This window comes from Dermochelys coriacea, chromosome 2 (assembly GCF_009764565.3).
Source record: "Dermochelys coriacea isolate rDerCor1 chromosome 2, rDerCor1.pri.v4, whole genome shotgun sequence".
NCBI classification, from domain to species: Eukaryota; Metazoa; Chordata; order Testudines; family Dermochelyidae; genus Dermochelys; species Dermochelys coriacea.
In genome coordinates, this window is record NC_050069.1 from 44721926 (window position 1) to 44748145 (window position 26220).

The 26220-nt window shown below is 41.6% G+C and overlaps 1 protein-coding gene across 3 annotated transcripts in view; it reads right to left on the bottom strand.

Moving 5' to 3' along the window:
- Positions 1-25274, bottom strand: part of TMEM67 (transmembrane protein 67) — a 63549-nt gene extending 38275 nt beyond the window's left edge. The window contains exons 1-7 of one of the 3 annotated variants that reach the window (XM_043507612.1): positions 25041-25183; positions 24537-24692; positions 21810-21898; positions 12938-13031; positions 10196-10295; positions 6816-6885; positions 6630-6704 (exon numbers count right to left, since the gene is read on the bottom strand). In XM_043507612.1, coding sequence (XP_043363547.1) covers positions 6630-6704; positions 6816-6885; positions 10196-10295; positions 12938-13031; positions 21810-21898; positions 24537-24624 — 516 coding nt within the window. In that variant the 5' untranslated portion in view covers positions 24625-24692; positions 25041-25183. The other 2 variants (XM_038392009.2, XM_043507614.1) reach the window with 2 other exon arrangements.
- Positions 25275-26220: the final 946 nt, after the last annotated feature.

The window sequence follows — 26220 nt, forward strand, 5'->3', positions numbered from 1 at the left end:
AGTTAGCCTGATTAGGACAAGGACCACAGTGGCCCTCCCAAGAAACCTGCGCAAGCGCATAGCCCAAGTTCTCAATGAGACCTTTGAAGAGATCACTGAGGTGGATTACTGCAATGTGAGAGAGCACATCAACGCCCTACTCTGCATCTAGGCCTGCATGCAGCCCTAACCCTCCTTGCACAAGAGCCTGCACCGATTAACTTCCTTCCCAAAATAAAAGCTGCTTACCGGGAACCTCCTCTGGTGTTCGTCCTTCCCCAAGCACTGGCCGCCACGACTAACTACCTTCCTCCTGGCTTGAGAACAGCTCCTGGCTGCATGCATCTAGCTTTGCTCCTCCTCTTCCTGCCTTGTTGCACTGTGCTCTGAAGTGTCCATGGTGGTCCCTGGAGTGGTTGCCCCCAAGTATCCAGCTCTTTGTAGAAACGGCAGGTTTCAGGGGCAGCACCGGAGCGGTGGTTTGCCTCATGGGCTTTGTGGTAAGCATTCCGCAGCTCCTTCACTTTAATCCTGCACTGCAGTGCGTCCTGGTCATGGCCCCTTTCCATCATGTCCCTTTATCTGCCTGAAGAGATCATAATTCCTACGGCTGGAGCGCAGCTAGGACTGGACCACTTCCTCCCCCCAAACACTGCTGAGGTCCAGCACCTCGCCATTGCTCCATACTGGGGCTCGCCCGGCGAGTGGAGGCATGGTCACCTGGAAAGATTTGCTGAGAGCACTCCACGCCTGGCTGAGCAAACAGGAAAGGATTTTTCAAAATTCCCAGAGAATTTAAAGGGCAGATCTGATGGTTGGTCACCTGAGGGCAGGGCAGTAGAGTTCAAAGTGATGACCAGAGTGGCTAGCACAGGCAGTGTGGGACACTTCTGGAGGCCGATCAGAGTGCACTATAGGACCAGGGCATCCATACTGGCGCCGCAGTGCTCCATGGGGGCGCAGCAAACGTTATTCCACTTGCCGAGGTGGAGTACCAGCAGCGCTTTAGCTGTAGGAGTCACAGCGCTCTACGCACCTTGCCAGTGTGGATGGGTAGTGAGCTAGCGCACCCGGGGCTCCTTTATTGTGCTGTAACTCGCAAGTGTAGCCAAGGCCTCAGAAGGGCTGAAGAACAGCAATTTCAGTCACTTCCTGGAGCTTGAGAAGGGCTGGCTAACTTGCAGGTGGAGGGCAGCAAGTACCCTGGACAGAGCAGTGCTGCAGGCAGAGACCCAGCAAGCTAAAGGCAGTTCCTGGGAGGCTGCAGGGATCTGCAGACTGAGACCCTGATGCAAGGAAAAAGAGGGTGCTGGAGCCATGTGGCAAGTGGCTAGTCTGTGGACTGTAGTTTGCCACTGAAGGAAGTGGCTGGACAGCAGACTGCAGGTCCCCCTGGAAGGGGGGGGGGGGAGAAAAAGTGTGGCACAGCCAGAGGGCAGTGACACTGAAGAGGACGCTGCGGTCCTGGAAGTGAAGTGGGTCCAGGAACAGAGGTGACACTGGGAGAGACATGACCAGGAGAGGGGGGGCAGTGCTAATTCCCGAGACACCCAGAAGGAGGCATCGCAGTGGTGAGTCATGCCATCACACCTGTCTTTTAATCAGTTACTGATACATGAGAGACACTTTCCTCTTATCTCAGGTCTGCTTACTTTGTTTAAGAGCCTTTGGTGAAAAGTTTGTCAAAAGCTTTCTGAAAGTCCAAGCATGCTATATTAACTGGATCACCTTGTCCACATGTTTGCTGACCCCCTCAAAGAATTCTAATAGATTGGTGAGGCATGATTTCAAAAGCCATGTTGACTCTTCCCCCAACAAATTGTGTTCATCTATGTGTCTAATAATTCTGGGTTTTTTTTGTTTTAAACTATAGTTTCAACCTATTTTCCTGGTATTGAAGTTAGGCTTATTGGCTTGTAATTGCCAGGATCACCTCTGGAGGTTTTTTTTTTTTTTTTTAAATGGCTTCACATTAGCTATCCTCCAATCATCTGGTACAGAAGCTGATTTAAAGGATAGGTTATATACCACAGTTAGTAGTTCTGCAATTTCATGTTTGAGTTCCTTCAGAAGTTTTGGTCAATATCATCTGGTCCTGTTGACTTATAACTATTTAAATCTATCAGTTTGTTCCAAAACCTCTCTATTTACACCGCTGCTTTAATCTATGGAAAAACTAAGTAAACTAACTGGCAGTATTCCTTAATTTCAAGTCTGGATCCTACTGCTGCTTTTTCAAACAGCTAAAATTTGAGCAGGTTTCCACCAATAATATACGTTCACTAGCTTTGGCATTTTGAGGAACCATATATTTTCATGCACAGAAAAGAGTTTTCTTCCATCATTAACTACATCTGTGTGTATATCCAGCATTTTTGCAGAAAAAACTTCAAATCTTATTTGTGCCCATTTCCCTTTAGTCACACTTCTAGACTGACAATGCACATAGTAAGTGTCCTTTGACCTTCTAGACCTCGTCAGCTAGTTGTCTTCTAATAAACTACTAAACATTAGACCAAGAAGTCCAAGACTCCCCATGAACTCTGTAATAAATTGGCTATAAACACTTTGGAAGGTCTCTGGTTTCTGTGGCCCACTGGTGGCTTAGAAATTTTGCAGGAGCCTCATTTAAATTGAAATGAATCAAGATTTTAATATAAATATTACAATTATTACAGTACACATTTATTCTTATATATACTTAGGCCATCTCCACATTTTCAGTTTTTAATATGCTTATAATGTTGGTAATCATACACCCATTTATAGAGTATCTGTAGATTTCACAGCACCTTTTGACAAGCTGACTAGCAGCTGATGATCCCTGAAGTTTACCTTGATAACATTTATATCACAGTCAATATGTGGTCATACTGATATATTTATGCGGCTTTCATGACTCATTCAGTTTTCACACTCTAGCTTTTCATTTTATATTTTTTATGTTTAAAGTTTCTACCCTCATGGTTGCAAGAAAATCATCCAGCATGAATTAAGCGTAAATAAATATAGAACTGTCATTGAGCCTGCAGACAGCCTGAAAAAAAACCAAAAACCCAGCATTGAGAGGTATGAACTCCACCTCTGCTCGTTAATTTTACTGAAGCCTTAATGCTAAAGACCAATGATGAGAATTAAGTAAACATTAACTACACAGTTACCAATGGATTGAGGAAGGGTTAGGAGAATACGTAGGAAATTTTATTTTTTTTAGCAAATCAAATTTGCTAAAAATGTAACTTTTGGGGTATCAAAACTGTTTGTGAAATCGGGTGGAATTTGACACTAGTTTCAGCTGAAAAGCTGAGAACAATTTCAGAAATGTCAATGAACCATTTTGACACTTCATTTTGAATCAACATTTTTGGTTTGATATTTTGTTTTGAATCAACATTCTAAACATTTTGTTCAAATAAAATTTTCAGTTTCAGTTAAAAACTACTAAACAAAAAAAATAAATTATTCATTCAGCTCTAGTCAGGAGTTAAGCACATGGAAAAGAGAATTACATATTAGTACATGAAAGAAATAAGGAGGGAAGGACAGAGGAGATGCACAAAGACAGAAGATGGAGAGAAACAAATAGGGACAGGAAGATAGGATAATGTTAGTATTAAATTTTCTCACTGAATGATGCTAAATAAAGTACTCAACAAACAGTGGTAACTAAATTTTTAGTTACTACAGCAAAGTATATTCTACTCTGGATCTTTGTGCAAACTTCCAACTTACATCAGTGGGAGATCCACGGTGGATTCAGGGAAGTATAGAGTCTGAAATGCTTACATTTGCCCACAGATCATAATTTAGACAGGAATTCATCTATCTCAGTGTAGACAAAAGGATAAAGACTGATGTAGAAAGAAGGCAACTGAATTACATAATCGCTGTGGTTTATAAGAGAAGAAAGTGAACATAGTTCTGAAGCCTGGTCCTTTCTTTTTAATTTATAGCTCTGTTTTACTGATTTTACAGAGCGAAAAGGTTAGTGTGGCGATTACTTGAAGTGACATTAAAATATACCTTCAACTATTATATGATTCCACAGCTGACACATTTTTACCATATTACACAGAATGTTGGTACAGTTTCAACACAGGCAGCAACCCGTTTCAATCTTGAATGCAACTTGACACTAATCATAGCTTTTTTGAAGACTGCTTCCAACTGAGCAATACAGTATTTAACTTGCATAGTTCTAATGGCATTTGCAATAATCTTGCAAATAGTTCTTATCATATATATCTTCCCCCAAACTAAAGTAAACTGGGCTAACTCTCAACAGTTTGGGGATGGAGTGGCTATCAGCTGTTTAGTGAAAATTGTACATGAATTAGCTCACATCTCCCCACACGCAGAAGCTAGATATTGGGTGCAGGGCCACAGAAAGGGTAAAAAGTGACAGACTTTATCCTCATGATGCGATAATCTGACATATCTTCCAGATGCCTTGAACCAATTCTGTCCTTCTCTACATGGTGATGTTGATAACCAGTCTACAAAACCTTAAAAAGGAGAGCTAGGATGAGATGTACCCTTTTTTGGGATAGAGTCAACATGGTTTTTGTGAAGGGAAATCAGACCTCACCAATCTGTTATACTTGCTGACACCCTCAAATAATTCTATGGACATGAGTGATCCAGCAGATATTAGTGTATTTGGACTTGCAGAAAGCCTTTGACAAGGTTCCTCACCAAAGGCTCTTAAGCAAAGTAAGCAGTCATGGGATGAGAGAAGGTGCTCTCATGGATCTGATTAAAACAAGGATATAAATAAATGGCTTGTTTTCACAGTGGCAATAGGTAAATAGCAGGATCCCCCAAAGATCTGTACTGGGACAAATACTGTTCAGAATATTCATAAATTATCTGAAAAAAGGGGGTAGGCAAAGCTTGCAGACGATACAAAATTACTCAAGACAGTTAAGTCCAAAGCTGACTGCAAAGAATTACAAAGGGATCTCACAAAACTGGGCGACTGGGCGGCAACAAAATGGCAATGAAATGTTTATGGTGATAAATGCAAAATGATGTACACTGGAAAACATTCCAACTGTACATACAAAGTGATGGGGTCTAAATTAGCTGTTACCATTCAAGAAAGAGATCTTGGATTCATTGTGGATAGTTCTCTGAGAACACCTGCTCAGTGTGCAGTGGCAGTCCAAAAAGCTAACACTATTAGCAACCATTAAGAAAGGGATAAAAAAAATATAATGCCACTATATAAATCCATGGTCCATTCATACCTTTAATACTGTGTGCATATCTGGTCTCCCCATCTCAAAAAAGATGTATTAGAATTGGAAAGACACAGAGAAGGGCAACTAAATTAGGGATATGGATCAGCATCTACATGAGGAGAGTTTAAAAAAAATTGGGACTATTCAGCTTAGAAATGAGACGACTAAGAGGGAGGGACACAACAAGAGATCTATAAAATCATGACTGGTGTGGAGAAAGTGAATAGGGAAGTGTTATCTACCCCTTCACATAACATAAGGACGTACTGCACACAATGCACAGTCAATCTGTGGAACTCTGTGCCAGAGGATGTTGTGAAGGCCAAAAGTATAATTTGGGTTCAAAAAAATAATTAAATAAGTTCATGGAGGACAGGTCCATCAATGGCTATTAGCTAAGATAGTCAGGATGCAACTCCATGGTCTGTGTGTCTCTAAACCAGTGATGGCTATGAGGTGGGAGGGGATGACAGGATGGATTACTCAACAATTGCCCTCTGAAATACTGGCACTGACCACTGTTGGAAGACAGGATACTGGGCTTGATGGACCACTGGTCTAACCCAGTATGGCAATTCTTATGTTCGCTTTCAGGCTGAAACCCATTTTGCGTTCACACAAACATACGCTTTTAAAGGCTACTGGAAAGAGATCAAACACCCAATGCAGTTTTACTCAGACTTGTTTTGTTATCAAGTCTGCATAGACTTGTTGTCTCTAGCACTCTCTCATCTGTGGGCTGACGTCCAACCTGCACCAGCCAAAGTGGTTTTTGCTGGTCATTATAACTATCACTAAAACTTAATAAAAGATCTTTTCTTCCTCTGTTAGTTAGAGAGGGGCTTCCTGGCTGACTTTTAGCACCGCTTGACACTCACTACTGAGTAATTCTGGATAACTACCTTTCATTTATATAGTGCTTTATATCTCAGGCTCTCAAAGTACTTTTCAAAAGGTAAGCAAGTGTGAGGGTTTTTTTTAAAAAAAAAAAAAAAAACAAAAAACAAAAAACAAAAAAGCACAGAAATGGAGCCATCGAAAATTTAGATGACTTGTCCAAGGTCCCACAGCAAGTTATTCACAGAATCAGGACTATTACCCAGACCTCTAGATTTTCAGGCCCTAATTAAATCAATTGACCATAGATAAATACTTCCTCACATATGCCATCTTACTGAGAGACTACTGCATGTGCAGCAGATTGGGGTAGAGCATAGAGAATTAAAAAGTGACTTTGCAAGATACATAAGTAGATGAAAAACAAATACCAGGCATGAGAAAATGTTCCAATAAAATTAAATTGGGTAACAAAATGTTTATTTTAAAACATTTCAGCATTAAAAAAAAACAAAACTAATCATAATAGATAACATGAAGCTTGATAACGTTAAGAACAAAAACACTTACTAGCTGTCCATAACGTACAGTTGCAACTGGCTTTGAGGGGAAGTTTCTACTGTTACTGAAGCATAACCCTCCTGTCTGAAAAGATAAAATTAAGACAAATTCCAGTTAAAAATATATATATGTAAGACACTTTACAACATAACTTTTTTCCTTTACACTTTGATATAAACTGTTTGTTTCACTTACCAAAATATTTGGGTCCGAACAGTCACAAGACTCACTTATATTGATGAATGTTTGTTCACATCTTATACACCTATAAATCACACGAATATATAAACATGAAGAAATCACTTAAAAGAAGGTTAACCCTAAGACTTTATAATGTTAAGCAAGGTATTCTCTTCAAATGTTAGATTAGAACAAGTTTGTTCAGTTACGGAGAGTGTAATGTGTAGCAAGAATCACAAGAGATCAACATGATGTTGGGGAAGAATCAGCACAGCTTTTGTAAAGGGAAATCATTCCTCACTGATCTACTAGAATTCTTTCAGGGGGTCAACAAATATATGGACAAGAGTGATCCAGTGCATATAGTCTACTTGGATGTTCAGAAAACCTTTGACCACGTTCCTTACTAAAGGCTCTTAAGCAAAGTAAGCAGACGTGGGATAAGAGGGAATCCTCTCATGGATCAGTAACTGGTTAAAGTAGGAAACAAAGGGTAGGAATAAATGGTCAGATTTCATAATGGAAAATGGTAAATAGCAGGGATGTGTCTTTGGACCAGTGCTGTTTAACATATTCATAAATGATCTGGAAAAAGGGGTAAACACAGAGTTATCTGGGTATACCACAAGGACAGGAGACACTTGATATGGATTTCAATCAGACTACAATTTTATTATATAGATGTCTTGGACTACATCGCAGATAAAGTGTACAGTGCAGGCAAATCCATGCTTCTTCAAATCATTACCCAGGGCTTCCACCAGTCCCTCTTCATTGTCCATCCAGGTCCCCACCAACTCATGGCTTGAATCTTACCATCCACCCCCCCTTGTAGAAGGGTTAAGGTAAGCTATAGGAACGGGAGGGGGAGGGGGGCAGGTGTTGGCTCCCTGCCGTATTAATAATAGGAGTCCCCAATCCCCTTCCCCCGTTCTGTTCCTTTATCTAGCACCTTTACCAGGACATTTATCTGATCACTGGATGCCTTCCTTATGGAGTACCTGCACTGGACATCCGCCTCACACTTACAAAACAAGTTGTGACATATAGCCTACCACCTTTTCTTCTTGCCAGCAACAGGTCTGGCTCCTAGGTAGGGCTGGCTCTAGGTTTTTTGCCGTCCCAAGCAAAAAAATTTTTGTCTGCCCCCGTTTTTTCGTGCCCCCCCCCGGCTCTGCCCCAACTCTGCCCCTTCCCAAGTTCTTCCCCAAATCCCCAGCCCTGCCTCCTCCCCCGAGTGTGCTGCATTCCCCCCCCTTTGCTTCCTGCGGCTCCCCCTCGGCAACCCCCTGCCCTAGTTCACCTCCGCTCTGCCTGCTCCCCTGAACATGCCGCCGCTCTGCTTCTCCCCCCTCCCACTCAGGCGAGGGAGAGGCAGCGCATTCAGGGAAGTACATGGAGCGGAGGGGGGTAGAGGAACCGCTCCCCACCCCAGCTCACCTCCGCTCTACCAACGCCACCTCCCCCAAGCGCGCTGCCACTCGGCTTCTCCTCCCTCCCAGGCTTGTTGAGCAAAATGGCGGCGGCGCACTCAGGAGAGCAGGTGGAGGCACATTTCTAGGGGCGGCATGGCTGGTGCCAGAATGCTGCCCCTAGAAATGTGCCGCCCCAAGCACCTGCTTGTTTTGCTGGTGCCTAGAGCCGGCCCTGCTCCTAGGCGGAGGCGCGCAAGCAGCTTTGTGGCTTCCCCAGCTCCCATTGGCAAAGCCCCGTGGCTCCTCTGCCTAGAAGCCAGAACTGCTGCGCCCAGGAAGCGGCCAGCAGCATGGTGTCAGAAAAGGCAGGCACTAGCCTGCCTTAGCTGGGCAGCACCGCCAACAGTGTGTCCTCGTTGGCAGTACTGACCAGAGCAAGGTGAGCCAGTGCCTTACATGCTGTTACCCAGTACTGGGTCACAACCCACGGTTTAGTTCAAAGCCAATCATGAAGAAATCCAAAGGGGGTCTCACAAAACTGGATGACTGGGCAACAAAATGCCTGATGAAATTCAGTGTTGATAAGTGCCAGATAATGCACACTAGGAAAAAAAAAAATTTCTTAACTATACATAGAAAATGGATGGGTTCTAAATTAGCAGTTACCACTCAAGAAAGATCTTGCAGTCAGTTGTAAATAGTTCTCTGAAAACTTCCACTCAGTGTGCAGTGGCAGGCAAAAAATAAAAAATAAAATAAAATAAAATAAAAAGCTAAAAATGTTAGGAACCATTAGGAAAGGGATAGATAAGAAGACAGAAAATATTAAAATGCCATTATATAAATTCACGGTACGCCCACATCTTGAATACTGCATGTGGATTTGGTCACCCATCTCAAAAAAAGATATATTGGAAAAGGTACAGAGAAGGGCAACAAAAATGGGTGCGGGTATGGAACAGATTGCATATGAGGAAAGATTAAAAAGACCAGGGCTGTTCACCCTAGAAGAGAGACCAACTTCTATTGGTGAGAATGTGTAAGTTTGAATGCTTATACAGAGCTCTTCTTCAGCTCTGTGTAACCTTGAAAGCTCCTCTCTCACCAACAGAAGTCGATCCAACCAAAGATATTACCTCACCCACCATGTGTCTCTAATATCCTGGGGACCAACGCGGGCTACAGCACGGCAGGTCCATCAATTGTTATTAGCCAAGATGTCAGGGACACAACCCCATGCCCTGTTTGTTCCTAAATCTGGACTGCTAGAAAGCTCAGAGTAAATGACGGAATGGATTACTCAACAATTGTCCTATTCTCTTCATTCCCTCTGAAGCATCTGGCACTTGTCACTGTTGGAATACAGGATACTGGGCTAGATGGACCAATTGGTCTAATCCAGTAGTAGCCCTTCTTATGTTCAAACTTCAAATGAAGTCCTCGGATCACATTTTAGCTCAAGTATACAGAGTCTTTTTTTCCCTTCCCTTTCTGTGTTCATAGCACAATGTTTATTAGAGGCCTGAGACTAATCCCAACGAAGTCAGTGGGAAGCTTTCTGTGGTTTTCAACGGGAGCTGGACAAAAATTAATGTTACCAGTTCATTTCCACTATTATTCATTAGCAACAAATAAAGCAGTATATATTAACATAAAGACATGTTTGTTCCCACTCTACCATAAGTCAGAAGAAAGACTGGAGTTTCAAATTTAGAATATGGCCCTACAAGATATTTAGCAACCTCAACTCCTGCTGACTTGAACACGAGTTGAAACATCTTGTCTTACTGCTATTTAAATTGCCACAAAGCAATAAGGACACCTATACTATATGCAAGAGAGAATGCCCCAATTAACCAGAAGTATTCATATTTTATCCAACAGCTAGTTTGTTCTTGGGGAGTGTTCCATTTAAATCACATCATCAGGATCTATACAAAGCAGATCTGAATACATAAATTTAGAAGCAAGAATACTTACCTATCTCCTAAGACATTTGAAGCAGAGAATGATGGTTTATTTGCATCACAGCGTATACACAATGCTTCATTCAACAACTTGCCATTAACATCTCTTTCCACTAAGTGGGGGGAAAAAAAATGTAAATGTGAGCAACAACATGCCATAGTAGCAGGGTCTCAAACTCACGGCCTGCAAGCCATCTGCGGCCCACAAACCTCCCGAATGTGGCCTACAGGGCTCCAGCAGTTTTTGGGTGCTAGGGTCTCTCCCTTGGCCCCACCTGCTGCCCCCAGGCCTCCCTCCCATGGTAATTTAAAATAGCGCAGCGGAGCTGAGCGGGGTCTGCCGGCCCCTCCCTGTGGGCCCCAGGTGGGGCAGGCTGTGCCTCTGCGTGCTACCGTACTGCCCCGAGCACCCCTGCAGCCAATGGGAAGTTGCAGGGGCAGTGCCTGGGGGCAGCAGCGCATGGAGGCCCCCGGCCCCCCCCCACCTTGGAGCCCCAGATAAGTGCTGCACCCCCGATCCCCTCCCAGAGCCTGCACCCCCATCCCTTCCCCACCCCTCCCTGAGCCTGCACCCCCACCTCAGCCCAGAGCCTGCATCCAAAATCTATCCCAGAGTCTGCACCCCAGACCCCCCCCAAACTCCCTCCCAGAGCCTGCACCCCAATCCCCTACCCCGAACCTCCTCCCTCACCCAAACTCCCTCCCAGAGCCTTAGGCAGGTTGGAGGCAGAGGTTTTTGGGGGGGGGGTGGGTTCTGGGCAGCATGAGTGACATTATTTGCCTGTTGGGAGGATTTGAAGGACTGGCACTGGCCCTAAAGTAAATGGAGTTTGAGACTCCGCTATAGAGTATTCCGCATAGGTTATAAAGCTGCTTACAAAAATAATGCTTTAAAGAACATATCTAGGAAAATCTGGTTCAGAAATTAATACAAAAATCAGTTGGCATTTTCTAAAACTCCTGGGTCACAAATGACAAAAAGTATCCTGTGTCAGTTACACACACACACACACACACACACACACACACACACACACACACACACACACACACACACACACACACACACACACACACACACACACACCACCCCGTAGTAGTTTTATTTATAAACCAAGGGCAAAAAATGAAGCAAGTTTCTCTACACTTGTGTTAAGGAGGGATTTATATTCAAAAGAACAAACAGGATATTTGTAATTAAATTGCAAAATTTTGGAGTGGGAAGTAATTCTCTTTGAACAGCAGTAATTTAATCATTGATTTTTATAAGACAAGATAGAAAGCTTAAATTTCAAAATTTAAGCTTTCTAAGGCAACTAATAAAACTACAGATTAATAGTGTTCAAGAACTAAATTACAGATGCTGTGCAAAGATGATGCACATGTGAACATATCACAAATGCAAGATTCCCCCGCCCCCCAAAGCTCTTGGGGTTGTTAAGTTTTTCCATATTTTTTACTTTTATAGTTTTAGACTATTTGCTATGGGGATAAGAAATGTATTTGTAACCCTCATGATGCTTAAAGGAAGATGTTTCAGGCTAAAAACTGTTTTCTGGTTCTTAGAAAAAGATACAGTTTAAAATTAAATGACAGTCAGTGTATCTAAAGCCACCCTCAAGGCCACATTTTTAAGACTTAAATCAGTGATCAGAAGAATGGAACCTAGTACAAAGGACATCTGGTTTCCTGTTAAAAAAAAAAACTAACTGTTTTGGATAACCAATACTAAACATTTCTACAGCAAGTTCCTGAGCCGGGTAAGCCAGTAGCCAGAAAGCAAGCTATGAGGTATGGATGACGTGTTTTTACTCTGAAAAGAGGAGCAATGCAAGATAATAATAATCAGGTTTCTCTACACCCAAAGGGTTTGCAAAAAGGAGACACATGATTCAGTTACAATAATTCCTGTTAAAAGAGTTTTTCAGAACTGTTGCTGCTTTACAGCATGAGTAAGATCTTAAATATACCAAATTGACAAAAGCTTTTTATGCTTCAAGCAGGTCTATTAAAAAAAAAAACCTAGATAATTCTACGCTTGCCAATTTTATCTATAAAGAAGTGTTGCAGGAACAACATAAATGTGTATTGCATAAATGGACACTGAAGTGTATTTACGGTGGCCACTGATATGCATCAGTGGATTTCTTGGGGTGGACACCGACTGGCTATGGGTTCATCCTGCAATCCATATTTTCAAGTCAGAAACCATTCACATAACTAAGGGCTGCAGCACTGGAACACATGTCTCAGAAGAGGCATGAGACAAACTATCCTTAATCCAGGGTAGTTTGTTTATCCAGACTATCCTGCTGTTCCTGAGCGGATGAGTAATTTCTTTCTGTATTACATGGCTATAAACTCATTATCTTTGTTTTTAACTAGTACATTTTGATAAACTTGCTGTTATTATTGCATTTTTTTCCACTTCAGTCAGAACTGCTACTGCCTGGGGTAGGCAGAAGGGGTCCATAAGAATAATCAGTCTTTAGTTTTATTTGCAACTTTCAGATGAAGGAATAATGGCTAGAGGACACAGTTTTGTCTGCTATGGGTTTGTGCTTTTTGGGGGCCATGGGTTTAAAAACCAAGATGAATATTTTTTTTTAAACACACATTAGAATTGTAAACAGCAATACTTTGATAACTTTGGCTTGCCGTTTTTTTATTAATTTGTTAGTAATACACAATGCTGTTTTGATAAAATCAGATTGTTTAAGATCATCACATTTCATATTGAGTATAGATTTCTTACCTAAAATTTCATTAATGGCGCATTTACATTTTCCTTCTGTAGTTAAGCCTTTAGGACAAGTAATACAATTCCATCCATCTTCAGTAATGCCACTCTATAAAGTTTAAAACATATGTAAAATCCTTTATAAAAGTCCTCTAGAACTGAAAAAAAAATCTGAACACATACATTATTTAAAATAGAAATTATTTAGGTATTGTAACGTGCATAAACATTCACAAAGCTGTCTGAAGAACATACTAGAGACCCTAGCAAGGAGAACCATCAATATATTCAGGGGGCACCATTCAGATTTAAGGATCTGACTGATCTTTTCTGAAGTTTGAGGTCACAATATTGTACCTAGTTAGAGTATAGAGGAGGTTTTTAGTTTGCCTTTTTTTTTTTTTAAAAGCATTAGTTGAAATCCATTATGCCATCTTGGAAATAAAAGTGTTGTTTAGAAGTGCTTGTTTTACAACAGAAATGGCATAACATCATCTAATAAAAAAATGAATGCTATGGATTTTGACAACTTATCACCAATGCAGAAGTGATCATAGGTAGGGCCCTACCAAATTCATGGTCTATTTTAGTCAATTTCATGGTTATGGGACTTTTAAATGTGAAATTTCATAGTGCTATAATTGTTGAGGTCCTGATCCAAAAAGGAATTAGGGGGAGCACAAGATTATTGTAGGGGGGGTTGTGGTACTACTACCCTTCTGCGCTGCTGCTGGTGGGAGAGTGGCAGCTGTTAGCCAGGCACTCAGCTCTGAAGGGAGCACCCTGCCAGCAGCAGCGCCGAAGTAAAGCTGGCAATACCATACAGTGCAGTAGTAAGGGTGGCAATACCACAAGCCCCCCTAAATATTCTTCTGACCCCCCCTTTTGGTCAGGCCCCCCAATTTGAGAAATGCTAGTCTCCCCTGCGATATCTGTATAGTATAGGGTAAAAACACAAAAGACCAGATTTCACAGTCCAAGATGTGTTTTTCATTACTCTGAATTTGGTAGGGCCCTAATTATAGCCAAATGTGCACACACAGGAGATGGGGAAACAGTGGAAATGGAAGAGTTGAGGGTCAAGCAATGGCAGCCTAGAACCTATGCAGTTGTATAGAGTCTCGTACATCCATGGTGATCACACACGTGTAGCTTAAGCTACACCACCACTGCACAGCATGACTGGGGGGGAGGGGGAAAGGGGGGAATTGGGAACTGAATGTCACTCTCGTTCTCCACTATTCCCATCTTATCTTTGCATAAAACCTACCATAGGGTCCAAGAATGAATGCCAGATTACAGACAACAGAATAGGGTGGATAAAAAAAAAAAAACCAATGACAAAAAAAATCAAAAATGCTTTTTGAGGGAAAAATCTTATCTAAAGATAGGTTTCAGAGTAGCAGCTGTGTTAGTCTGTATCCGCAAAAAGAAAAGGAGGACTTGTGGCACCTTAGAGACTAACAAATTTATTTGAGCATAAGCTTTTGTGAGCTACAGATCGCTTCTAAGTTGCCACAAGTCCTCCTTTTCTTTTATCTAAAGATAGTTTTAATTAATATACATTATAGCTCAAAGATATCTCATCATGGAATAGGGTTTATAAATTCTAATTCTATAGTATGAAACAATATATTCAAGTAATGTTTAAGAAAAGTTTTGTAAATGAGTTCCAATAGTTCATGGGTTTCAGAGTAGCAGCCGTGTTAGTCTGTATTCGCAAAAAGAAAAGGAGTACTTGTGGCACCTTAGAGACTAACAAATTTATTAGAGCATAAGCTTTCGTGAGCTACAGCTCACTTCATCGGATGCATTTGGTGGAAAAAACAGAGGAGAGATTTATATACACACACACAGAGAACATGAAACAATGGGTTTATCATACACACTGTAAGGAGAGTGATCACTTAAGATAAGCCATCACCAACAGCAGGGGGGGGGAAAGGAGGAAAACCTTTCATGGTGACAAGCAGGTAGGCTATTCCAGCAGTTAACAAGAATATCAGAGGAACAGTGGGGGGTGGGGTGGGAGGGAGAAATACCATGGGGAAATAGTTTTACTTTGTGTAATGACTCATCCATTCCCAGTCTCTATTCAAGCCTAAGTTAATTGTATCCAGTTTGCAAATTAATTCCAATTCAGCAGTCTCTCGTTGGAGTCTGTTTTTGAAGCTTTTTTGTTGAAGTATAGCCACTCTTAGGTCTGTGATCGAGTGACCAGAGAGATTGAAGTGTTCTCCAACTGGTTTTTGAATGTTATAATTCTTGACGTCTGATTTGTGTCCATTCATTCTTTTACGTAGAGACTGTCCAGTTTGGCCAATGTACATGGCAGAGGGGCATTGCTGGCACATGATGGCATATATCACATTGGTAGATGCGCAGGTGAAAGAGCCTCTGATAGTGTGGCTGATGTGATTAGGCCCTATGATGGTATCCCCTGAATAGATATGTGGACAGAGTTGGCAACGGGCTTTGTTGCAAGGATAGGTTCCTGGGTTAGTGGTTCTGTTGTGTGGTGTGTGCTTGCTGGTGAGTATTTGCTTCAGATTGGGGGGCTGTCTGTAAGCAAGGACACAAAGATGGACTACAAGCCGTCAGGAACAGTATCCCCGATACTGTCACGGCTAACCTGGTGGCAGAACTTTGTGACTTTGTCCTGACCCATAACTATTTCACATTTGGTGACAATGTATACCTTCAAATCAGCGGCACTGCGATGGGTACCCGCATGGCCCCACAATATGCCAACATTTTTATGGCTGACTTAGAACAACGCTTCCTCAGCTCTCGTCCCCTAATGCCCCTACTCTACTTGCGCTACATTGATGACATCTTCATCATCTGGACCCATGGAAAAGAAGCTCTTGAGGAATTCCACCATGATTTCAACAGTTTCCATCCCACCATCAACCTCAGCCTGGACCAGTCCACACAAGAGATCCACTTCCTGGACACTACGGTGCTAATAAGCGATGGTCACATAAACACCACCCTATATCGGAAACCTACTGACCGCTATTCCTACCTACATGCCTCTAGCTTTCATCCAGATCATACCACTCGATCCATTGTCTACAGCCAAGCGCTACGATATAACCGCATTTGCTCCAACCCCTCAGACAGAGACAAACACCTACAAGATCTCTATCATGCATTCCTACAACTACAATACCCACCTGCTGAAGTGAAGAAACAGATTGACAGAGCCAGAAGAGTACCCAGAAGTCACCTACTACAGGACAGGCCCAACAAAGAAAACAACAGAACGCCACTAGCCATCACCTTCAGCCCCCAACTAAAACCTCTCCAACGCATCATCAAGGATCTACAACCTATCCTGAAGGACGAGCCATCGCTCTCTCAGATCTTGGGAGACAGACCAGTCCTTGCTTACAGACAGCCCCCCAATCTGAAGCAAATACTCACCAGCAACCACACACCACACAACAGAACCACTAACCCAGGAACCTATCCTTGCAACAAAACCCGTTGCCAACTCTGTCCACATATCTATTCAGGGGATACCATCATAGGGCCTAATCACATCAGCCACACTATCAGAGGCTCGTTCACCTGCGCATCTACCAATGTGATATATGCCATCATGTGCCAGCTATGCCCCTCTGCCATGTACATTGGCCAAACTGGACAGTCTCTACGTAAAAGAATGAATGGACACAAATCAGACGTCAAGAATTATAACATTCAAAAACCAGTTGGAGAACACGTCAATCTCTCTGGTCACTCGATCACAGACCTAAGAGTGGCTATACTTCAACAAAAAAGCTTCAAAAACAGACTCCAGCGAGAGACTGCTGAATAGGAATTAATTTGCAAACTGGATACAATTAACTTAGGCTTGAATAGAGACTGGGAATGGATGAGTCATTACACAAAGTAAAACTATTTCCCCATGGTATTTCTCCCTCCCACCCCACCCCCCACTGTTCCTCTGATATTCTTGTTAACTGCTGGAATTAGCCTACCTGCTTGTCACCATGAAAGGTTTTCCTCCTTTCCCCCCCCTGCTGTTGGTGATGGCTTATCTTAAGTGATCACTCTCCTTACAGTGTGTATGATAAACCCATTGTTTCATGTTCTCTGTGTGTGTGTATATAAATCTCTCCTCTGTTTTTTCCACCAAATGCATCCGATGAAGTGAGCTGTAGCTCACGAAAGCTTATGCTCTAATAAATTTGTTAGTCTCTAAGGTGCCACAAGTACTCCTTTTCTTTTTGCGAATAGTTCATGGATTAGGGACCCAATCTTATGGGGATCCAGGGGCTTCTGGGAAGATTAACCTAAATAATCTATGCATTTATCCAATGGGACTCAGTGCTCAGTCTAGAAGATACCATCAGAGATGTTTAGTTTTGCAGTTCTCAAACTGTAGATTTGTGTCTCTAAAGATAACACGCTTGTTAACAGCTAAATGTTTTTAAATAAATATATAGAGGCGGGAAACAACAGACCTCAACAGTATTGTCCCTCTGCAAATGTGTGTACGCAAAGTCAATCCCTTATCTCTCTCTAAAAGTGCAAAGTTTCAAAAAGTTCAATGAATAAAAGATTGTTGGCGCCGGAATAGATCTGAACAAGGAGAAGAAGTCTGGAGATAAATGTGAGAAGGGAGCAACAGGCAGTAGAAACAAAAGTGAAACTGTTTGAGCAGCATATTCCAGAAGTCTTGAGGTCTTTATGAGCGTAGCCTTCATTGATTTGAAATCTACCATACCATTATCTCACTAGAAAGGAAAACTAATAATAGCAGCAGGCCATAAAAAAGACCCAGTTTAGGAATATTTTAATGAAGTTCCTCTACCTGTGGGTAAGACAGGCATGCGTGCAAAAGGCAAATAGTGCAACAAAGAAATGCAAGGCCTGGTTGCCCAAATGAATCAACATCGTAAGAAGTGTTCCTTCTCAGGAGGAAGCTGCGTTGAAGATGATGAAAGGAACATGTCTGAACATGCAGGATCTTCAGGTTGGTAAACTTTTTTATTTCATACTTCTTTCTTAAGGACTACCTGTCTTCCTTCTGACCTATACTTGAATTCTCATGTTCGAGCAAAAAATAAAGTGGTTACTCTATGGTACTATCATTTTAGATGCAGTTGTGATTAAAAAATAAATAGCTGAAATAGGCAGATCTTCCTTTTACAATTCCATCTTTAAAGTAGTATTGAGAGTCAGTGAATGCAATGAGTAATACTAAATGAGCAGTATGGTAATAATAATTAAATAACTGCATTGACTTATTTTGTTTAGGAGAAGCCACCCTCAACATACAGGATTCTGAATACTATCTACCTTCAAGAGCACCATCATTTTTTACAGTTTCAGAGAGTTATCTGACAATGATACCATTTCAGTCACATCATGTATGTCACATAACCACAGTATATCACCTGTAGCAAAAAGAAAAAAAAAAATATCTCCATCATCCAGAAACAATCATAGATAAATCTGTGATAAGAACCAGCAGATTACAAAGAAAGGTAATTGATGGGAAAATTGCCCAGTTTATTTATGCAACAAACTCTCTTTTTTGTATGATTGAGAACCCACACTTCATTAACATGGTCCAGTCATTAAGACCAGGATACAGTCCACCCAACAGAGCAGATGTTGCTGGCAAATTGCTGGATAAAGTGTATGAAAGAGAAATTGAGCAGTGTGCAAAAGGTCTAGAGGGTGAAATTGTTAACCTGAGTCTTGATGGGTGGAACAATGTCTAGAACGACCCTGTTGTATGTGCTTGTGTGACAACAAATGTCTTCCTTACGGAAACAATTGAGACATCAGGAAATGTTCGCACACAGCAGAATTCTTACAAGAAAAGCTATAACAAACTGGGGAAAAAAATTCAAATGTCTAGTATGCAGCTTGGTCAGACACAATGCTGCAAATGTATCCAAGATGAGAAGAAACGTAGAAAAGTGAAGAGAGTCCCAAAGCTAATAGCATACGGTTGCAGTGCTCATTTGATGCACCTCCTAGCCAAAGACTTCAGTGTTCCAGAAATAAAAGCTAATGTTATTGAAATTGTAAAATACTTTTGTAACAACCACTTTGCAGCAGCTGCTCTGAAAAAAGTGGGAGGAACCATGCTAACTCTCCCACAAGACGTGGGATGGAACTCAGTAGGGGACTGTTCTAAGCACTATATCAAGAACTGGCCTAATCTGATGAGTTTGTGAACAAAATCATGAAAAAAAAATAGATGGCACTGTCAGCCAAAGTGCTCAACATTGGGCTTAAGAGAAATGTTGAATGCATGCGGAGTACCCTGAAGCCTATTTCTGTAGCCTTGAACAAAATGCAGGGAAATAGCTGTTTTATTGCTGATGCTGTTGAAATTAGGAAGGAACTGAGGGAGATCTTAAAAAGAGAAATATGCAATGACAGAGTTAAATTACAAGCATTAAAAAAAAACAAATGGGACAAGCACTATCTCCAGCTTATTTTCTTGTAAATATTCTCAATACTCAGTACCAGGGTTAAACCTTAACTGCTGAAGAGGAGCTAGCTATGACATGGACATCCAGGAATCATCCCATTATAATGCCAACTATAATAAACTTCAGAGCAAAGGGTGAACCATTCAAGAAATATGTTTGCTGATGATGTTTTAAAGAAAGTCACAACAGTGAATTGGTGGAAGTCACTTAAGCACTTGGAATCGGAGACTGTTTAATCGGAGAAGTGATAATCTCACTTTTAACAGCAGTAGCTTCTTCTGCTGGTGTAGAAAGAATATTTTCTTCCTCTGGACTAATTCATTCCAAATTGAGAAATTGTTTGGGACCTGAAAAAGCAGGAAAGCGTGTTTTTCTTTTCCAGATTATGAACAAAGAGGAAAAGGAAGTGAAGACGATGAATTAGCTGCAGAAGCCAATATTTTAAGTTTCTCATGTTGATCTGACTGACAGTCAATTTAATTTTTGCTTTAAAAAAAAAAAAAGCATGTAACTATTTTAGTTAAACCAATTTTAACAAACCTGTTTTTAAAACACTTGAATGTTTAACTAAATTCATATGCTTGTTTTGTTAAAATATTATGTTTGCTGTTGAAGAAAAAATCCAGAATACATAACTTTATTTAAATTAAATTTAAAATTTAGTTAAATAAAACAATTTATGTTTCTGTCTGGTGATGTTCTCCTCCTAATACAGCATGGCAAGAAAATCCTCCAAATATTAATGATTAACCTGTTGAATTGGAGATAGTTCATTTCTCAGTGACTTCATAAATATCTGCTTCAATTACCTTTGGTAAATGAAATAACCAATCATTCATTTTCTGATATAGCTGTAAAACTAATCTGAAAAGTTTTAAAAATAAATAACTTTAAAAATGTATAGTGTGTACCTTCTAAAAATGAAACATACATCTATCTCTGAGTTGTGAAGAATATGTATTAAGGTTATAACAACCAAGAAGAATGCACTTTTATGTAGAATTCCATGATTAAACCGAGTATTCCTGACTAGTGATTTAAATCAATTTAAATTAAATCCACCCTGCAACAGAAGGATATAGTAAGCCTTAGTTATAATAAAGAAGGAAGGCAGAAATGGAGCTATGCCTGAGGAGGTTTGCTAGAGCGACAAGAAACACCTCTGTCTTTAAAACAGTGAGATTAAAGAAGCTGACATGAAGTCACAAGTTTACTTAGTCTAGATAGGCAATAAGAATTTACTAGGTAATAGTCAAAAGTTAATAAGATACATATCTTTGAAGATCAATGTAAAAGTCGCTGCTCGTGTTAAGGATAGAGATAAGATGATCAGACTACCATAATGCCTAGACTGTGGCCTTCCAGCTTTGATCTAAACAAATGCCAAAAATAGACAAGAAAAAAGAAGCAAAAAAACCAACAACTGAGCCTAGGGATTTCCTGAAGGGGTGGTCTTCGTGCAGAGAGACAGCCATCAGTCACTTAGGCTATGTCTACACTGCGCACCTTACAGGGGCACAGCTGTACTGCTACAGCCATGCTGCTGTAAGGTACACAGTGTAGCTGCTCTCCTGCCGAAAAAAATAAAACCACCCCCAACGAGGGACAGTAGCTTCATTGTCGGCAGAGCATCTCGCGCTGTCCATGCTACTGCTTTTTGTCTATAAAACTTATGTCGTTCAGGGGGTGTGGTTTTTTCAAACCCCGACCGACAAATGTTTTACCAATGAAAGTGCAGTGTAGACATAGCCATAAAGGAAACAAAAGACTGATAAGAGATTAAACCAAAATTTAGAATACCCTTAAGTTGTTTGCTCACTCATGACATTTTATACATTTTTTCTTAAATCATGCTTAAATTGGTCAGCTTTTAAGCAACCTGTGTGTTCTACAACTTGTTTAGTTAGAAAAGTATTTGGTTGTATGAGAGAATAAGCAAACCAAAAAGTTATTCAAGGCAGATTTACGCTTGCCTATCAACTTATTTACATTGGTTACTACTGTTTATTTCAGTATCCTTGTTCTAGCCTCACTGAAATTTTCTTGGCAATGACTCACTTCTGCAAACATAAAAAAATACAGCTTTTAAACATTACAGAAGTCAAATATTCCCACAAAAATTAAAAACAATTTTCTCATCTTACATTCAAAGGAAGCTCCCCGCGTTTGTCATAGACAGCTAAAAACTGTTGTAAGATGAATCACAAGTTTCATAAATATGGCACTCTTACCAATATCTGAACACAAAATTTTGAATAGTTCTAAATAAAAATACTGCCATTAAAACATTAAGTTAAAATTTTCCAAACAAAATTAAGTAATAAATTTTGTAATAAATTTTATTAAAAAAATAAAAACTTATAGAGGACTTGTAAAAACTGCAAAAATGTATCATATCACAATATGTAAAGCTTAATACCTACCATATTCTCTGGGCATTTTTCACAAATAACAGAAGGCCCACCATTATTAGAAACCATCTTGAATCCTGGTAGACATACACATGAAATACCTAAAAAGTAAATAGTTTATTTTTCACCCCAATTTATACAAATAAACCCCAACTCTATTGTAGAGCAATTGCTACAGCTCTTAAATGAGGACTCACAATTTCCTACTTAAACAACTAGGATGTTTGAATAAGAACTGCAGTAAAAACACTCCACTTCTTTTAGAATGTTCGTGTTAGAGTTCAATTTTTACCCTTCAAAAATAGAATTACTCTGACAGATTAAAGATAACCAGGAAAACCACTGTCTTCTTTGTGTGCAAAGATCTTCAAAGTTATTTTGTAAGCTATTTTAAATTCAATACTTTTAAAATATATTTTTTCCTTTATTCAAAACATGAATAGTAAAATAACCCATCCTCAAATACTGCAAATACTATTCCATGGTCTTAATCCTGTGAAGTGTGTAGTGCTCACAACTTCCACTGATTTCAGCTGTGAAAGTTGAGGGCACACCATGACACAGAGGAACAGGGTACACTATGACATATAGGAAAGGGCCACCGATTGTTGTTTACATTTATTGCTACTTCTATTACAAAACAAAAGCTGATATAAAATTAAACATGTAAAATATTGAACTATGTCAATACTCAATTTGACAATGTCATTTAAAAAAAATTCTCAGAACTTTTCTGATCCCTGTTATTCCCTTCTTCACATGAATATACAATACTCGTGTATCAACAACATGTTTTGAATTTTTTATGTATATACATTTCAAAACAGAACCTATTCTAAATGCTCTCAGCTCTGGACAGATCACATAAAACAGTATCACCTTAGAGTTACAAACACCTCAGAAATGGAGGTTGTTCGTAACTCCGAAATGTTCTTAACTCTGAAGAAAATGTTACGGTTCTTCTTTCAAAAGTTTACAACTGAACATTGACTTAATACAGTTGTGAAACTTTAAAAAAAAAAAAGCAGTATTTTTCTTCTACATAGTAAAGTAGTTTACGTTTAACACACTACTGCACTGTATTTGCTTCTCTCTCTCTCCTGCTACCTGATTGCATACTTCCAGTTCCAAATGAGATGTGTGGTTCACTGATCAGTTTGTAACTCTGAGGTTCTACTGTAGTAGATCTTCCCTTTCTCACACCTAGTAAACTTTCCTGCTATTTCAGGTCCCAATCTGTTTCATAACTTTGAACTACTTATTGCACTGAACTTGTTGAATAACCTGAAATGAACTACAGCAGAACCTCAGAGTTACGAACACCTCGGGAATGGAGGTTGTTCGTAACTCTGAACAAGCCTTTACTGCAGGGGTGGCCAACCTACGGCTCTTCAGAAGTTAATATGCGGCTCCTTGTAGCTCCTGCCCCGGAATCAGTGCCTATACAGGCGCCAACTTTCCAATGTTCCGGGGCATACTCACTGCTCAACCCCTGGCTTTGCCACAGGCCCTGCCCACCCCGTTTCCCATCCCTTCCCCTAAGCCTGCTATGCCCTTGCTCCTCCCCCTCTCCCCAGAGCCTCCTGCATGCCACAAAACAGCTGATCAGGAGGTGCGGGGAGAGGGGGGGAGGCGCTGGAAGTGGAGGCAGGGAGCTGATGGTGGGCTGCTGATGTATTATTGGGGCTCTTTGGCAATGTACATTGGTAAATGCTGGCTCCTTCTCAGGCTCAGGTTGACCACCCCTGCTTTATTGGATGCTCCTCAGAGCGGACCGCTTGGAGCAGGGGCTCACAGCTCTGCAGTGGCTTGGCGGTGAGTGAGGGTGGCCCCAGCTGCCAGGGTGATGAGTGAGGCACCCTGGGGCATCGCAGTGTCAGTGCGTGGTGCAGGCTGTGGTCCTTTAAAACTGAGCTGCTCCTCCAAAGCTCGGGCTCCAGCAGCTTACACTCCAGGTCAGGTTTTAGTAGCAGTTCTAGAAGTTTCTTTCCCAAGTTCTGAGCTTGCAAGCTTGTCCTCCTCCCAGCCGGGGAGAGGTAGAGGGGAAAACAGCATTCAACACAGCTATAAGTGGCTGCCCGGTTGTGGGGAACAGGCAGCCCAGATGTGCCTACCTTTAAGATACAGGGACCTGTGACCCTTCAGTCAGTAACTCCGGAGTCTGTATTTTTTGAGGTTCTACAGTACTGGACCTATCTGATCAAGTAAATGTTTGCAGAAATTTACAAGTGTCAAAGACCCAGAAATATTTATAAACATCATCGTATATCGACCACATATTGTGAAAAGAACTTTGATTAATACTATCAACTCTTCAGTTAATGAGCACCACATTTATGCATATTTAACACAAAAAGGAAAAGACTAACAAAACTTTGTTCTCTCATTTCTAGGCTTGTCGCTTGGGTAAATTGTTACACGAAATGAAAAAGCTGATCACATCAGAATTACATTCTGGTCAAAATGATGTATTTTTTTAAACCTTCCTCTTTCTCTGCTTCATATCTGTCCAAGATTCACACATTTGGAAGAGACCGAATTTCTTCCTCAGCAATATTTCTGTGGTAGAACTAAACAATAAAAATAAGACCTACATTTCAGGTTTACTCCTATTCTTAAAAACAAACCCAAAACCACAAACACTAAACACCACAGAAATGAGAAACTTGTCTTGCAACGTTCCCACAAGGTGAAGCTATTGCCCCAGGACGGGGGGGATGTACTGTAAATTCAACCCACCTATGCTACTGTGAAAAACAAAAAGGCTTAGGACAAAATGCCCTAGATCACCACTTTCCCCTAGAAGCATCACTTCCCCACTATCCATGTGTGATCACTGGAGACTTGCCACCACTTCGCAAGTAGCTCACGTGCAAAGAATGAACATCCCGATTTCTGCCATGCAAAAGATGAATTAAACCAAACGCTTCAGTGTCGTAAGAGCCAAACGTTGAACAACCCCCCCCCCGCTTAGCGCCACTCAGCTCCCAGGGACTACCACAAACACGGCTTCAACGGGTACTTCGTGAACGCAGGCCGGGGCGGGCCGTAACATGATGCAACCCCCTCAGCCAGGCTCCGCCACCTCGCGAGGGAGCTGAGCCTCCAAGGGCAGCTCCCCCCAAGAGATGGGGGTTCACCCACCCCCAGTGCCTAGGCGGGGGGGGATAAGGGGGGCAGACGAGGCTTCTTACACACCCGGCCCCGCCTGCTGGGAGACAGGGCCCCTCCCCCCGCTCTCACCCCAGGCGCTCCGCCCCTGGTGGGGCCCGCACTGGCCGCACGCCAGGCTGGAGATATCGAAGTAACGGGCATGGCCGCAGTCCTGCGGCTGGCGCAGAGGCAGGGAGAAGCTCTGCCCAGCCGAGAGGCGCACGCTGAGCACCAGGAGCAGAGCAGCGGCGCCACAGCGCGTCGCCATGGCTACTCAGATCCCAGCAGCCTCTAAGCGTCCCGACTCCCCGCGATGATTGGGCGAGCCCCGCCTCCCCCGACGACTAAAGAACGGCCCCCAGCTACGGACCGCCAGAGGGGCCAGAAACAGGTCAAGGCGGGTTCTTCTTCTTAGGAATCAGAGGGAGCTGCACAGGAGAGGAAAGGGTGGGCTGGTGGCTGTGCGACTGCTTCCCACCCGTCCCCTCCCTCAGCGGAACTTCAGGTTTAGAAAAGCACAATGGGGTGTGAGGGAGAAAAATACAAAAGACTACTAGTTAATTTAGAGACTGGGCGAGTGTGGCAGAAAGAGGGAGAACATAAGAGCGGCCATACTGGTCAGATCAAGGGTCCATCTAGCCCAGTATCCTGTCTTCCGACAGTGGCCAGGTCACGGTGCCCCAGAGGGAAAGAACAGAACAGGTAATCACCCAGTGATCCATCTCCTGTCACCCATTCCCAGCTTCTGACAAACAGAGGTTGGGGACACCATCGCTGCCCATCCTGGCTAGTAGCCATTGATGGACCTATCCTCCATGCATTTATCGAGTTCTTTTTTGAACCCTGTTATAGTCTTGGCCTTCACCACATCCTCTGGCAAGGAGTTCCACAGGTTGACTGTGCATTGATTGAAGAAATACTTCCTTTTGTTTTTTTTTAAACCTGTTGTCTGTTCATTTCATTTGGTGACCCCTAGTTCTTGTGTTTATAAGAAGTAAATAACCCTTCCTAATTTCCTTTCTCCACACCAGTCATGATTTTATAGACCTCAATCATATCCCCCCTTAGTAATCTCTTTTCCAAGCTGAAAAGTCCCAGTTTTATTAATCTCTCATATGGAAGCCATTCCATACCCCTAATCATTTATATTGCCCTTTTCGGAACCTTTTCCAATGCCAATATATCTTTTTTTAGATGGGGGTGACCACATCTGCACACAATATTCAAGATGTGGACATAGCATGGATTTATATAGAGGCAAAATTAAATT